This window comes from Pseudopodoces humilis, chromosome 1 (assembly GCF_049639895.1).
Source record: "Pseudopodoces humilis isolate 2021_Gansu_Grassland_sample_001 chromosome 1, ASM4963989v1, whole genome shotgun sequence".
Lineage (NCBI taxonomy): Eukaryota > Metazoa > Chordata > Aves > Passeriformes > Paridae > Pseudopodoces > Pseudopodoces humilis.
This window is the reverse complement of record NC_142200.1, coordinates 141,730,256-141,746,815: the sequence shown is the minus strand read 5'-3', so window position 1 is coordinate 141,746,815 and position 16,560 is coordinate 141,730,256. Positions and strand designations below refer to the sequence as shown.

General features: G+C 38.5%; 1 protein-coding gene across 2 annotated transcripts in view; it reads left to right on the top strand.

Moving 5' to 3' along the window:
* WDR37 (WD repeat domain 37) overlaps positions 1 to 14,738 on the top strand; it is a 43,932-nt gene extending 29,194 nt beyond the window's left edge. For both annotated transcript variants that reach the window (XM_005528514.3, XM_088063547.1), the window contains 3 exons: positions 9,018 to 9,152; positions 9,849 to 9,963; positions 11,475 to 14,738. In XM_005528514.3, coding sequence (XP_005528571.1) covers positions 9,018 to 9,152; positions 9,849 to 9,963; positions 11,475 to 11,606 — 382 coding nt within the window. In that variant the 3' untranslated portion in view covers positions 11,607 to 14,738. The remainder of the gene's footprint in view (positions 1 to 9,017; positions 9,153 to 9,848; positions 9,964 to 11,474) is intronic.
* The last annotated feature ends 1,822 nt before the right edge of the window (positions 14,739 to 16,560 follow it).

Sequence of the window (16,560 nt, the reverse complement as noted above, 5' to 3'; positions counted from 1 at the left end):
GGCTGAATAGCACCTGATGAGTCTGGCGCTCAGAGAGCAGCTATTTTTTCACCAGATCAACTCCTAATGCGCTATGCCAATATAATTAGATGCCAAACATCTCAATCCTGAGGCCGGCACTCCTTGTTTCTTGTGTCGTACCCCAAAATCCCGTTCCGTCCCATGCCTTGCTCCGGGATCCGGGGCACACCAGCAGGTGGCAGCACCGCGCCGCGGAGCGCCCGGCCCGGCCCGGCCCGGCGGCAGCGCTGCGAGCTCGGCTGCTTTAATTAGCCTTAATGAGCCGCACTGACGGTGTCCTCGGAACGGCTCATTATCGTCTAGAACTAAAACTGATGCTGATGTGTTGAGAGGGTAAAGAATCCTGTTACAGACAGAGTGTATAAAGCTTTTGTAGAGTTAATTGATGTCAAAGAATGAAGAGTCGCAGTGCATTGTCCTGTATGTCCAAGTTTGGTATGTCATCATCTATGAGAGATTATTTGTAGCTTAACTGGACTAAGAAATCACCTATCATTTTGGTGTCCTGAACATAGCTTTATTAAAAGCAGAATATTATCATCTGCTACTGAGACAGTTTAAGAAAATAATTTATCTTCCATTAAGACCAGAAGGAATTGTTGTGAGCAACCTGCCTGTTTTGAGCTGCTTGCATTGATAACTGTTTTGAATTAAGAGGTAATTTTAGAATTGCCAACTGTATGTTAGGTTCCAATGGTAAAGATTTCAACTTACCTCTTGGCAAATTCTGTACGTTGCTTGTTGCAGTGTTTAATTAACTTCCCTGTTTAACTTTTTGTGCCTCCCTAGTCTATCTAGCTTCAGATTCATCTTTTGTTTTTCTGTCTTCAAGAGCTTTGTTTCATGTGTTAATTATAGAAGTTTCCTGTATTTTCTTCTTGTATTTTCTGTTCTTATTTACAAGTTACCTATTTTGCCTCAAAGTGTGTTTCTAAGTATATTTTGACATTTCTAGACTAAATATAGTACATTGATAGTACTTTTGCCCTTCAAACCTGCATTCAGCTGGGGTCTTTTTCGAAATTGTATCTTCCCATGGAAGTTTCCAGTTCTGTAAACATTGCTTATTTACTTTTTTTCATATATGTGCATGTGTGTGTATAAATATGACCGTTTCAGTTCAATAAATGACTTATTTGCCTGTGCCCTGCTTACATAGTAGTAAAAGTATCTTGTCACTTACTCTTTTAGGTTTTCCATGCCTCCAGTTCATCTCACTTATTCTTTACTGATGAAAAAAATATGAAAGAGTGTGGAAATAAGACTGATTTTTGCTTAAATACAAATATTTTTTATTGCCTGGTTCTGTATTTGCACCAATAGGAATTTGTCTTACTAGTGCTGTGAATCCCCAGTCACATCCCCATATGAAGAGTTTAACAGAGACCTGGTAAAAGATTACATTTATGTTATAATCCAGGCACTAACTTGTGGCCTGTTAACTAAATTGATTTCCTGAGTTAAAGCCTCCAAAAATCATGCTGGTGACTCATACCCCAATATCTTTTTTCGATCAGATACTGCTTTGAAATACGTGATTGATAATAACAGCTGTTCTTCTGTTGAGAAATTATTCAGTTTGGAGGTTATTGATTAGAGCTCTTCAAACTGAACTAAGGTTTTGTTTTGCAGAGCAAAATGGTTCTGGCATCTTCGTGGCAGTTTTCATTCCACTTCACTTCTGCTTGCCTTTGCTGACACCTGCACAGCCCATCTTGTCCCAGCTGTGAAGGCTTTGCTTTTCCCAGCATGGTGGCCTAGTTGAGTAACTCTGGTGTTGACATGCTCTTGAATATCTGCCTGATGAGTTTTTCTGTCCCTTTAAGCACTCTGCATGTGCTGGGAAGTGTCTTGATGTGTGGAACCTTCTAAAATCTTAATGCTGGAAATGTTTACCATATGCAGTTTAAAAAAAAAGAAAAAAGAAGTCTTAGTCTATACAGGCCTAGCCAGTGCTTCACAGATTTTATACATTTGTTCTGACAGGTTAGTAACACAGAAAATAAATTAATCCCCTATGGGCAACAGAATGTTTATTAGCTAGTGGATTCATATGCAGTGTTTAAATTACAGATTTTGCTATGCATTTGAAGTATATTGATACTTAAATGCAGCTGAACAATTATTTGGTGAATAATAAGGGGTTTTGTTTTCTTTAGTGACTGTCAGAGGTACACAATAGTTGAAATGCTTGAAAAAAAAATATGTAGGGCTTCCAAGTCTGTACTTGCAAATACCATCCTTCAAAGAATAAAGTGATGTCTTCAGAAGTAGCTTTGGATTGCTCTCCTTAAGTAAATATCCTTTGTTAATGCTTTTTGGTTGTTCAGTATCTAGTTATGCATCACCTTGCCATGGCACTTAAATGCATTTTTTGCTTGAAAACCCCCATAAATTGGAGTGGGTACTTTAGTCCTAGCCCCAAAGAATTACATAGTTTGTTTTTTACTTTTAAAACTTACTGATCTTTGTGGCTAGATTGGGCCAGTGCATCAAGCATGAATGTGTGTTCATAGCTGTGGAATCTGTATTTGTGTGCTACTTTCTAGGCAAACTCAGGGAAAAAAATTGCTAATCATGGATCTTATTTCTTATAAAGAGCTTATAGCTTTTTTGGACTGCAGCATATTCCATCTCCTTTCATTCTGCTTGTGTGGCTCTAAGAGACCAGAAGGGAAAGTTCCTGTTCATTTGCTGCCTGTATGTCTTTGAATGTGCAGCTGAATTGTGAGTTGCGCTTCATCCTGAGAACTTTGAAATTAGAGAATTGCAAATATGTTTTCTTTGAACTTTTTATTTTCCAACTCCTATGCTTGCTGAAGAATCTGCATTAAAAATACAAAAATTACTAAGCAGCTGTTGATTAGGATGCTGGGCTGAATTCTGACATTTAGTGAATTGAGAGTTAATGTCAAAATGGCATTCTGTTTCAAGAGACTAGTAGTTGCTTTAGTCTTTGTGGACACTTGGGTTTGCCAAGGTCAGCTGGCTTTCTCAGATTCTTGGATTTACAAGATTTAATTTGTGTTTGTTTTGAATATATTGTTCTTGAAAGAGCAGGTCATGGCAGGGGGAGAAGTGCCTTTTCTCCAGGCAGCAATGTCATTGGACATCCCTGTTGGGAGGCAGTCTTGCTCTAGATATGCCCAATATTACAAGGTCACTGCTATGTATTCTTATCCAACCACACTTTCTTAGTGAAGTTAAAGCATGTGTAGATGTAGTCCTAAAAATGCAGGCTTTGCAACTTTGACTAAATCTGTGCTTGGGCTTTTAGTCAAAACCTTTTGTTTGTGCCAAACAAAGTGTATCAAGTTGGATGCTATCAGTGGTGTTTGATCAGTCTAACACATCTGTTCTTTTCAAGATAGTCCTGTTCTTGCTTCAGTTATTAATGACTTTAGTGATGCTTTGTCTACCATTTTTCTGTTGTTTCTCATCAAAGAATGCCTTAGGCATTCCGCATGTGTGGATATCTCAATCTAGCTTCTGTAAGAAATGCAAAATTTTTGTGATGAAACATTCAATTTTCTCCCCAAGCCTCACTGATTAACTAGGTGGTTCTGATATTGCTGTTAATATTCCTTCCTTGTTTTGTCTACCGAGGGAGTTTTTTCCTCTTGCATTTCATTGAAAAAAGGGTCCAAACTTGTATTTCACACACTGTTCTAATCCTACATTTTCATGTTGAATGTATTTTAAATGAAGATGATGGCCTGGGCTTGAAGCTTTAGGGTTAGCTTTTTTGAAATGTTTCTAGCGCTTCTGAACATTTTTACAAAACATTTTGGTTTACATTTACTACATAGATGTAATTCAGTGGTTTTCTTAGAGTTTTTAGCAGCCTTAATAACTGATAGCTCAGGGATCCAGCTTTGAATATGCCTCACTTCCCATGCTGAGTGCTTCTTCATAGATCTATTTCAGGACAGACTAGGGCCAGGTTTTACATGCCTTCAGCCCATCTAAGTTATCACTCCTTTCTGTCTTGCACAGCTTGAATTCCGAGTTTTCTCTTCTAACGTTCCCCCAACCTGATACTGGCTTGGTGTTATCAAAGTACTGTTCTCTACAGCTCCCTGAAAGGAGGTTGTAGCCACATCAGTCTCTTCTCCCAGGCAGCCAGTGACAGGACAAGAGGAAATGGTCTCAAATTGCTAGGGGATATTTAGGCTGGACATTAGGAGGAGTTTCTTCACAGAAAGGGTGATTAGACATTAGAATGGGCTGTCCAGGAGTGGTGGAATCATGGTCCCTGGAGGTGTTTAAGGAAAGACTGGACATGGCACTCAGTGCCATGGTCTGGTTGACATGGTGATGTTTGTAGGTTTGGCTCAATGACCTCAGAGGTCTTTTCTATCCTAAATGATTCTGTGATTCTGTAATTCCTTCATGGTTTGCTCTTACAGTTCCTTAAGTTGGAGAAGAAAAGCTCTGCTGATATTTGGAGATAAATCCATAGACAGACTTGTAGAATTATGTGTGTAGCTCTTCCTGGAGTCGAGTGCTTTTAGCAATTCTGAATCCTGAATGCACTCCAGTGTGGAGATAATGGTGCGCTCCTTACCTGGGCCTCCTGTGGTCAATGCCATCTCCTGTTGAGATGGGCAGTGGGGTTGTCCACATCTGGAGGTTTTAAACACAGTTCCTGGCTTCCCCTCAGTCTGCTTGATGTGGGGATATACTTTGTTCCCCAAAAACTAAGGAAACTTGTCCAGAAAATGTGATACCAAATTGAGCTTCCTTTAGGTTTTGTTTCTCAGTTTTATTACTTAAAATGAGAGGCATATTTGAGCGCTCAAATTTTGCTGCTTGCATACAACTGTAGGTAATTGTATGTATTCAAGTTACCTTGAATAAGTTTATCTGAAAGCTCTGGTTTAGTCCATTTTCATTCCACACACAGATTTATGCATGTATATGCCTGTTCAAGGCCATGAAAATGTATTCGTCCCCCAGTTCGATGGTAAATCCCAGTTTAGGTTGCAAATCAAAATGGAAAGAATAGTGTTAACTTCTTTTTTGGTGCATTGCCAGTGAGAGTTCTGCATCAGCATTTCATGGTCCAACATTTTCAATGTTTTTCCTTTCCCCCCTTTCCCCTATGTGTGAAATTTCAGCAGATTGTTATGCAAAGCAGTTTTGTGTCTCAGTGTGACTGGGGAGACAGCTGTTCGGCCTAATGAGGAGTGCGAGCACCACAGCATTTCTGGTGATTGAGACCCACGGAGGGAGCAGGATGTTCGAGGCCAGGCAGTGGTGTGTGGTGAGGAAGTGCCACGCTGTCAGCTGGAAGTACACGCTCGGCTGCTCCCTATGACAAGATAAATGAGTTTTGCTGGGGTTTGGCGGAGGCTGAAGCTTTTTTGGAGAATAGTTGTAGCACACCAAACTCCCTGTGGGACCCACAGTTTGAAGTGTCATAAGCCTGCTTCCTCTTTGCTTGTTCCTTTTTTTTTTCTTTAATGTCCTACAATACCTGTCATCTTTTTGAGTTATTAAAAATCTAATGTCTTCTAGCATTCAATTAACAAAGGGGCTGATGATCTTTTGTTTACACTTTTTATTGATTTAGCCAAGGGGATGTTAACCAGAGTTTTATCTGGGTTAGAACAAACTGAAGACTACAAACAAAAATTAAATCTAACCACATGAAAATAGAGGAAAAAGGCTTTTAATTTTTGTGATATGGATGGGGTTATGGAGGCAATACTTTTGAAAAGTTATTTGTTTATTGGCTGCTTCTGTTAGCTTCTTTCTTCCCATAGACTTTGTGTCACTTTCTTTCTTCTCACCATTCCCCTTTAGATGGGCTGAAATCCTGTTTATTTCTATGCACAGAAAGTGGCTTTTCTTCTTCTTACTATTTTGTTTTAAGTAAAAAAAAACAAGCACAGAACCAAGAAAAAAATTGCTGAAATGCATCTGTCATATTAAGAGATGCCCCAGCTGGAGTATCAGAGGAGACAGAATGTAATTTGTACTGCATAAGATCTATGAGCAAGCAGCACTTGCTCATGTTTTAAGTCAGTAGTGTTGAGCATGTTTTTGAATTGAGATGCATGTGATTTTTTAAAATATGAACTCATTATATTCCACTTTAAAATAATTAAAAAAACCAACCCCAAAAAGCCACTTTGTCTTTACTCAAATGATTGAAGTGCTGATAACCGTTCCCAGAGCTGTCAGGTTTGTGAGAATGATACTGTTTTGGCCTTTCTGGACTTGTTAAGTTAAAACTTCAAGCCTTGCATTCTCATTTTGAAAATGGTGTATCTTTGAGAATTGAATTGAGTGTTTCCCGTAGAAGAGTCATGTTTCATTTTTGTAAAAGCACAGGGAGTGTTATGCAGACATCCATACACTGTTTGCTTTGGAACTGGGACCAAAAATCTTGGTCATAAACACTGGGTTCAGTCAGAAGTGCTTTTTTACTTAGCCATTAAATTCAGAGCTCCTTATGTAAATGATTGTTTTCATAGTCCCATGTTCTTGCAAATCATGCATGTCCCAGGCTGCAGGGCCTTGCAGGGCCAAGCTGAGGGTGAATGGAGGGTTAAGACCGCTAAGCACCTTTAGAGTTGTCACTGAAAACAGACCAGCAGCTTTTCCTTTGCCTTTCTATCACCTGCCCTATTTCCAGAGAGCTACAGCAGCATTTCATTGCATTTTTATTTTACAAACTTTTGCTTGGTGTACCCAGTAATATCTGAACAGTTAAGCTCTAAAAGTAAGTTAAGCTGGAAAGGATTTTGTTATCTTTTGAGAGCCTTTGGAGGAGCAGGAAGGATTGAGCTAACCTGGGATTGGCATTCTGTTTTCCTGGCAATAGTTTTGAATATTTTCATTTAAAAATGATAAATCTAAGGATTAGAGAACCTTATGTGGTCAAAGGAACTTAAACATGTTTGAAAGTGATAAATGATAAAGCAAAACCAATATGAGATCAAAGAAGCTGGAAAGCTCTTTAAAGTTTTGAAAAAAGGCACCCAAAAGTGGAGTGTTATTTTAAGACAGTTTCACAAAATATTCCAGCCATAATTGGAATAAAATGTATGATGGGAAAACAGATCAGATTTGTTTGTTGGCAGCAGAATACTAAAGTCCAGTATATTCGCTTACCTCGAGATTTTCTATGACTTGAATTTCTTTATGCTGTTGTGTGCTAGGAAGCCTCCCAATGTGTGTGCAAATTATGGAGATTGAAGAGAGAATTTTAAAGTTATAAACATTGCTTCAAGTATGTTGCAGCACTACAGAGATTAGTGAAAGCCTAATTTTTTTTCCTGAGCTTCTTTGTGTTAAGAACTAGTGAGAAGTGCAGATGTTGGTAAACTTAAAGGAGTTTGGGCTGGTAGGAGACAAGTTTGGTGGTAAGAACATGCCAGCTGTATTGTGCAGCAGCTTGACTGCATGAGTGAGTTTTCTTCCCAAAGCAGAAGGTGTCTGATGAAAGAGACTCAGCAGTTGTGGCCTTCATGTATATTTTAACTTTTTGACTTTTTGTTCATAAAGTCCAGAAGATTAGTCAAAGACCTCTTGGTTCTTTCTGTAATCATCTCCCTGGTGGCATAGCTGCACTCTAATAATGTGTTAGGAAACTTGGTATCATGAATAAAGTGGGCCTTCATCCTAATTAAAACTTAATTTGGTGTCAATTTAAATTAAGAGGCTTGCATAAACTGGTCCATTGCGACCTGGCTTGTGCTAATCTTAATCAGCAGCTTGGATAGGACATGAATTCAAATTTCTGCAGAACAACTAAAGTGACAGTAACAACTGACAACTTAAATTAAAATTACTAAATTTTAAGAAATTGATGTGCATGACCCAAGTTACAAGATAGGTCATTAAATCAAATCTGTAGAAACAAAATTGAGAAGCCTTCCCTAATGATTATAAGGAGAGAAAAAAATGCTTTGTTAGTACATTATGTGGGCAGAAAATAACTGGCTTTGAGTTGGGAGTTCACACAATTATGATGAAAAATTGTAGTACAAAGGCTTTTAATTGGTTAATATGAAAGAAAGGTAAAAATATTTAAAAATAATCATAGAACCATTATGAAAATTGTTTGAACCTAGTATATTGATGATATACTGTTATCTGAAGCTGTAAAATATGAAAATAATAAAATTCTAAAGTAAAATTCTTTATAAAATAGTTTCTGGAATTAATATGTTGCACTTTCAATTGCTAGAAATATTCTCATGGGTCTTTCTCTGACTGCCCTTGTGCATTCCTAGGTATAGTAGGTAAAATCTGAAGAACTGTATGCTTATGCTTCTTACTACTACTTGCCATTTTTTATCTGACTGTCAGACTTTAGCTGCTTGTAAAACAGGACTAGAAATCATAATTAGAGATTGTTGTATGGCTGTAGCTATTGGTAGTGGAGCTATACTGGGGACTCAGTATGTGGATTGCATGTTCATGTGTGTACAGAATAGCTTTAGCTACATCTCAGGTGTTTGGGACCTCCACAGAGTCTGTCTGCACAGTGAATGAAAATGTTTGGGATAGTTCTACAGAAGTATTTGGATGGACAGAAAAGCTTGGTTACTGATTTCAAATCACTTAAGATTTGTACTCTATGCTGCTAATTGAGTTGGGGTTGTGTGGTTAACCTGCTGGACAGAGCAGAACTTCAAAAGTGAGTTCAGATTTCAACACTGGGCCTGTTTAGCTCATGTCAGAATCAGTGGAATATGAAAGATGCCTCCAGAGTGAGTCTTTACTTTTGGCCTGCTTCTCTTACCACTTGGGCCAGTCAAGCCCTATTCTCCTTAAATGTCATAGCTTCTTGTAAGAATATCTTTTTATTCAAAAATAACTACTTGGAATTTTAACATTTCAGATTATTCTGCTTTAAAAAAAAAGGCAAGCTGCATATGCTAAAGGAAGCACGTGAACAGAAAGTAAAACTTTAAATCAGATGCTAGTTTAATAAAGAAGTACAGAGTTTGACATCTTTATCTTTACTCCTGATTGTTTAGCACTGTGACATCTGCAGTTTTCACTGTGGGAGACAATGTTGTTTCTGGTAGTGATGACCGTACAGTAAAAGTCTGGGATCTGAAAAACATGAGGTCTCCTATTGCAACGATCCGCACAGATTCTGCAGTCAACAGGTAAGCAGATCTGAGTTACAGCTTTGCTTAATTCATGCCTTCTTAATTAATTCTTAATTTTTTTCACATGTGGGAATGGTTTAAAGCTGTGCCACAGAGGTTTAGACTGGACATTTCTTTCCTGAGAGCGTGGTCAAATCCTGGAACAGGCTTCCTAGAGAGGTGGTGGATACCCCAAGCCTTCCAGTATTTAAGGGGTATTTGGACAATACCCTTAGTAATATGCTTTATGCTTTGGTCAGTCCTGAATTGGTCAGGTAGTTTAACTGGATGATTGTTGCAGGTACCTTTCAACTGAAATAGTCTATTCCATTAATTCACTGAATATACATTTATTTTTTGTCCCTGAAATTAAACCTGAGATTTATAAGTGTTTGAAAAAGGTCTGAAATGGTTTTATAAACTGCGGGTGTGATCAACATTAATTTTCAGTAAGCACATTGCTTTTAAAAAATTTTCTTTAAAAAAATGCAGATGTTAAGGCTATTTGAAGATCCAGTGCAATAGCAAATAATGCAAAAATAGCAAAAAATACCTTAATGGTTCCATATTTTTTTCTCTTTCCATTTGTGAATTCTAGCCAGGAAAAATTCAGCTGTGTCCCTTCCCGTGAGCTTAAATTTGTGCTGTCAGTTCCTATTTGCCAGGCTCGTTGTTTCCCCACACAGCCTCCTTTTGTCCCTTCTTTCTCTGCAGGATTAGCGTGTGTGTTGGCCAGAGAATCATTGCCCTTCCCCACGACAACCGGCAGGTTCGATTGTTCGACATGTCAGGAGTGCGGCTGGCACGGCTCCCTCGCAGCAACAGACAGGTACCTGTCCCTTCAGTGTGTCTGTCCTTCCTCAGGCCAGGTTAACAGTGGCATTTGGTATCTCTAGCTTAAAGCTGAGCAAATGCTGAACGGCACTGATCTGAATAAATGTGCTGTTAGTTATTAAAAATAACCAACTGGCAAATATGAAACGTTTTAAACTTTGTTATTGGAGTTAGAAATGGTGTTTCAAGTGAATTTCGTCATGATTTTTCCCCTTACTAAAATGAAACATATATCTGCCTTCCCTATGAAATGGAAAAAGTGTGTAAGAGCATTTCAGATGTGTTTTAATGTCTCAATGTGAATTGTATCAAAATGGCTCGCTGTGAGGTTTAATGGATGGTGGTATTTTTTTTTTTTTAATTACACAGTGTCTAACTGGTTTATATATTCCAAGCTGGATGGGGCTCTGAGTAACCTGGTGTAGTGGAAAGCATCCCTGCCCATGGCAGGAAGGCTGGGATCAGATGATCTTTAAGATTCCTTCCAACTCAAACCATTCTGTGGTTCTGTGACACAGAAACAGGGAAAAAGCGAGGGTCAGTTTTGTGAGCTCTCCCTGTATGATTTATTGATAAATTTCAATTTTTAATTTTTTTTTCTTCTTTCTTCTAATGGCTTATTCACAAATATTCTAGATACATCCTACCATGTAATAAACCGTCCTTGCCGCAGCCATCAAGTTTTGTGCATTTATGGCACTATTTGGCATGGCAAGCATCACTAATGGAGCAAATCAGACTAAGTGAAATTTATTGGATTATGTCACATAAATAGGCCTTTTTTGGGGTTGATTCAGCTGTTCTTGACAGAGTTTAGGAAGGAGTTCTAAGACTTGCTTAATCTCTTCTAGATTTTTTTCTAATTTAGGTGGGTTTTTTAAAATTTATTGTAGTCTTGAGTGGTTTTTTTTGTGTGTGTGTGTGCATGTCTTTTTTTTCTACTTAATAGTTCCATTCAGGCTGACACTACTGAAATCATGACTTTATTTTTTTTAACCTGAATGTTGGTCAGAACCCTATTTTGGACATTTTTGTTACTATTGAACTGTTTTCATCAGTATGACATTCTTCCGGCTGCAGTATTATCCTTCCTGAATTATGAACGATGTGGACACTTAGTCTTGCAGGCTTGTTACAAAGTAGTTGCCGGCAAGTAGTTCCTTATTTTAAGACTGCTTTTATAAATAAAAACACTAAAATCAAAATTTGATTTGCTTTTGTAAAGAAAATGTAACTAGGTAGCAAACAGACCTTGGAAAACTGAAAAGTTTTGATGCACCTTTTTGTATGCATCTGTCCTTACAGATGCAGTGCTGGTTCTAAGGAGTCGCATCATTATGGAGACTTTTACCTTGCAGATGGCAGCTAACAATGAGCTTTAGGATTCCCAAGGGCTGTTTGCAAAGAGCAGGCTGAGGATTGGCAGGGTTTCATTTTGAGTTGCAGTGAGCTGCTGTCCCGGCGGCTCCCAAATCAGTAACGGTGCTGTCTCCCACGCTGTGGCAGGGGCACAGGAGGATGGTTTGCTGCTCTGCCTGGTGCGAGGACCATCCCATCTGCAACCTCTTCACGTGTGGGTTTGACCGTCAGGCCATCGGCTGGAACATCAACATCCCTGCTTTGCTACAAGAGAAGTGAAACGCTGAGAGAGTTTCTGCGTTTGTGTCGCCGTGGACTTCTACACCTGGGCAGACTTTTCTGAACACTGGTCTGCTGTCGCTGTAAAAGCTCTTCCGTGAGGGGAGACTTGAGCAAATGTTGTTCTTGTTACCACATTGTGCACAGTTTGCATGGGTTGTACAGAGAAATGTGATTTTTTAAAAATTAGTTTGTCTTGTGTATGAACTTTTCTATTTTGGCATCCACTGGTCAACATGTTCACTGTTGTGTAGAGCACATAAATGTTCATAAGTTATTTAGCATTTAATAGTTACACAGTAGGGCATTACATTTGTGACATAAATGTGAAACTTATGTAATTACTGTAGAGAGTGTATACAGTCTGTTACGTTTTTCCATGACTCTACATATCTGCCTTGTGTTAAAAGGAATCTGCAGGGCTAAAACTTTGAAATGAAGTGTGAATTTCACTAGTTGTATGATTGTAAACATTTTCTTGTTTGCATCTGATTTGAATACTTTTTTTAGTGCTGCCATATAGTGCAACTTCAACTCCATTTTTACTCTGGTTAATAGAGAAATAGTAGATTTGAGAAGGAAAATGCAAGCAACTTGTAGTGAGTATAGACTGCCAGGATTATTTGTAATCTTTTTTGTACTTTTTATTTTGAAAAAAGGAAAAGATTCATTCTGCCCTTCTTATATAAAGTGATTCTGAAACCTCATCACATTTCATATTAGCAAAAATCCAGAATATTACAATTCTAATCACTGAAATCTAGTCAAGCAAATTTTGAAGCACTTTAGTTTATAGCTGTTATAAACCATTTATGAAAGTTTGACTTTACCAGTGAATGTGGTGGAGCTAACCTTTGTAAGAAGGATTAATTCCTTTTGGTGATCTGTCCAGAAAGGAAAGAGTTTATTTGGGGGTTGATGATTTTGTTTATGTACCTACAGTGAGCATACTTTTAATTGTGTCACTTCCCATATTTTTATTTTGAGCCAGCAATACAAAGGAAATGAGTACTACCTCAAAAATGAATGTCAGTCAAGATGCATAAAATCTCTCTGTAGCCTAGAAAAAAGCACTTTTGGTGTCTGGCTGAAGTTCTGTCTCTGACAGGAGAGGAAAGACAATCATACTACTTGTGATCCTTAAGGTAGTTAACACGTAAATCTAGTGGAGCAATACACTAAGTCAGCATCATCTGTCACCATTCTGTTCTCAGCCATGACAGGGGCGCTGCGGTCCCTGTCCTGTTCCAAAAGGGGGCAGTTAACATAGCTCTCCCTTCTTTCTCCCAAATATTACTCTGGTTTTGCTCCTCACTGTGTTTAGCTGGTTCTGTACTGGCAGTGGGGTGTTACGCTGCAGTTGCTGCTGTCAGTAAATGAAGGTGGCAGCTGGTGTCTTGGAAAGAATGGAAAGGCTGCTTCAGACAGACACTTGTTTTTTGGCTAAAGGGAGATGCTGCCCCTGGGTGTCTGACATATCACAGTATAAGATGAAGGGTGGGGGTAAGGAAGGGTGCAGTCTGACAGTGGGAACCTTGGGGTTCATGGTGGGTTGACGGAAGTATTAGGAGCCTTTTATCTCATCATCATAGTTCTGTGCAACTACAGCTGTGCTCATGTCCTCTACAGCATTGTTTATAATGACATTAAGACATGTGTTAACTGGTTCTCCTGTTAACTTACATTTATGTGGCATGGGAGTACAGTGGAATGGGATAAGGAATGCATCATTGAAGAGCAGAAGGAAAACAGAGGTCCTAAACATAGTTTTGGACTGTAACATTAAGTAAACTCAAAATATTTGTAGCGTCTTTATAGTACATGTCATCAGAGTCATTTGATCCCTTGTTTTTTTCTGTTGTGGGGTTTGGGAATTTTTTCTTGAGATACAAGATGGACAACTGTGCTGAAGTAATTAAAATACTAAAACTAGTGAGGCTGCAGAAAGCAGCTGCAGAGTTTGAAGTCTTCTGGTGGTAAGAGTTAAATGATGGTGACAATGTTTATTCTCACTTTTTTTTTTTTTCTTTTTTTTCTTCTCCTGGATTTGTTACTCTGGGTTAAAGCCATTTGATGTTGGGTTACAGTTTTTATTTCCTTAAGAAAACAAGACTCACTTTCTTTTAGTTGGTAACAGAGAGAACTTTACAAAGGTTTACGCTGTTTTTAAAAAAAGAGGAAAATGTCTGGCCAGTACAAGCAGTTTCTCCAGCATGGCCTGCATGTAGGATCTGGAGCAATGGCTCTCCTGTTACCTGAGGGAGAGGAGAGGGTCACTGGTTTTGGTCCTGCTAAACTAAAGTGTCTAAGCTTATCTCATACATATGTAATACAGAACCACTGGACTCTGTGCAGTTTAATCATCATTGCTGCAAGCTTTTTATATCACCAGAGGGACCATCCTCTGGCACCAGAAATGGGTGATTACATGGTTTCATTTTGAAAAGAATCAACCAAACAAGGTGCTAGAGCCACGTTCTTATGAGCAGGCTAATACTTAAATCAGCTGAACACTGAACTATCACAGTTTAGTTTTCTATACTGTACTGAAGGGTAAGCCAAACTGCCATTCCCCTTGAAGCAAAACATATGAGCAGGGGTAGTGAATAATACTACATTGACTGAATATGTCAAAAACATTTCATGGCTCTAAATGTTGTAAAGAGTGTTTTTTCAGCACTGAACAATGTCCAGCATTTCATTAAATGGAGGAGAGTTGCAGTTACAGTTTCAGTATTGTGCAGAATTTCACAGAAAACTCATCACCAGGTGAAACCAAGCTTCTGTGTCTTTCTCTCAAGCAATGCACATAAATTTTCACAAAGTTTGTGTATACTTTACAATCAGAAAGATCTGGAATGAAACATATTTGTTGCCTAAATCTGTGAAAACTACCTTTTGGGAAAAAGAATTTATAAGTTATGTGGAACCACTTTTTATTATTTTGCTAATTTGTTTTTAGATGTAAAATGTTTTTCTTCATTACAATTCAAAATGCATTAAAACATTTAACAATTTTTTTTTTGTAATTTGCTGTTCTTCTCTGTTGCATTAAGGTTGCTGTTGATGTCAATATTTTAAGTTTTTGTAGTCAAAGTATCTTCCTGTTCACTTTCCACTCTTTTCTACTCAACAAAAAAAGTTTGTTTCTAAGGCATTGATGAGCTTAGTTTGGAAAAGAAGACCAAGTCTGTTTATTACAGTAGGTTTTCTGTAGCACTAATGGTCGTGCTGCCAGTAAAATATCTAGACTGAAAGGGTGTTCAGGTGTGCATTTGTAATATCTTCTCCTGTTCTGTATGGAAAAAAATTGTAATTGCATCTTGTTATGCAGATTATGCAAAAGTTTCCACATGACTTTTTGCCCCACTTTACAAACTGACATTTTAAAATGAAATCGAAACAAGTTCTTTTTACATTTAGAATACAGCGAAGATACTGCAAAACTATTCTGATGAAGAAAACTCAGTTTTTCTGTAAGTTAAAGGTTGGTTGCTTGTTGCACTCATGTTCGCACCAAAGCTGTGTAGCGTTGGAATAGAACCTAAAGCACTTTTTGTTGTAGAAAGCCTTGGGTTTCAGAAGCCAAGGCAGAGTCCTGGCTGGTCCAGGACTGGAGTGCAGGATGTTGCTTTGTGCACCTTATTCTCCTTCAATGTGCTTTAGGATCCCTCATTGCCACATTTGGAATTAATCAGAGTTGCTGGTGATTTGGTCCCTGGACCAAAAACAAGGGACTGGAGTTCCAAGATAGCACAACTGACATAAGGGCTGGGTTGAGATAGAATGCCAAAACCTGGGCTTTAGTTGATTTTGGCTGAGGGCTTCCAAATCAGGCCTTACTTCCAGCTGACTTAAACTTAGTATTTCTAGTATTATTTTAAACCTGTGAGTAAATATCGTGCACAACTAGTAGTTTCAGGAGTGTGTCTGTGTTTAAACCTGAAGATGAGCTGCAGAAGAACCACTCTGTCATGCACCATAGTTTGCTCTGTAGACCAGCATAGAAATTTTATTTAATGCTCTGTTGAGACCTGAGTATGTCACTGAAAAAATTACTCAGCCTTGTGTTATTTTATTTTTAAGGAGTGTTGTTACCTTTTCTAATTCCCACAGGTCAGAGTTTTCTGAACATAAGTAATTTGCAGGAGCTTACAGAGGAAATCCTGTTGAATTCAGACTGTAAATCCTGGTCAAAACATACCATTAACTGGGAGAGGTGTTATACTGGAGCAGTGTGGGATTTTGTAGATGTGCTGCTTGTCAATGACTTCCAAGTGAGAACATTCAGTACTACCATGAGGGGCTGTTTCTCAGAGGTGTAGGGTTGAGGCTGGCGAGCATTTGCAGCATTGAACCCAAGCTCCTGAATTAGCAGCTTGGATGCCTCGTACAGGTTTGGGGAGTTTCTGGCATGGTTCAACATGCCAGGTAGTAGTTGGAATTCAGGCCTTCAGACTTACTCTAGGAAAATGGAAATGGTGCAAAGTGTCAGTGGTGGCATATACAATAGGAGAGAGTTAATGCAGAAAAAAAAAAAGCCCTGCCTCTGCCTTGAATTGTTTTGAAAATGGAACTTTCAGGCTGGTTGGTAACTGCTGTGCAGTGGAATGCCACCACTGCATTTTAATTGTGTTGCTTGACTCCACTTGAAGCTTCATTTCAACCACACTTTGTTGGAAACTGTACAGTTCTGCCTCCTTCCACCAAAACTTGTCATACTTAGCATTTGTTTGAATTTAACATTATTTTTGTGTGCTTCCTTTCCCACTTGTATTTGTGATCTTTCTTTTCTCTCTAGGGCAGAACAAATTTATTTACATCTTTATTTTAAAGCCTTGTACCCATGAAACAAAACCATCCAGCAGTCCTGTGCTGGGAGGAGAGAACTGACTGATCTCAATGTGCGCTTTTTCGTCTTCATAATTTCTTTAATTGTTCAGATGAAAATTTT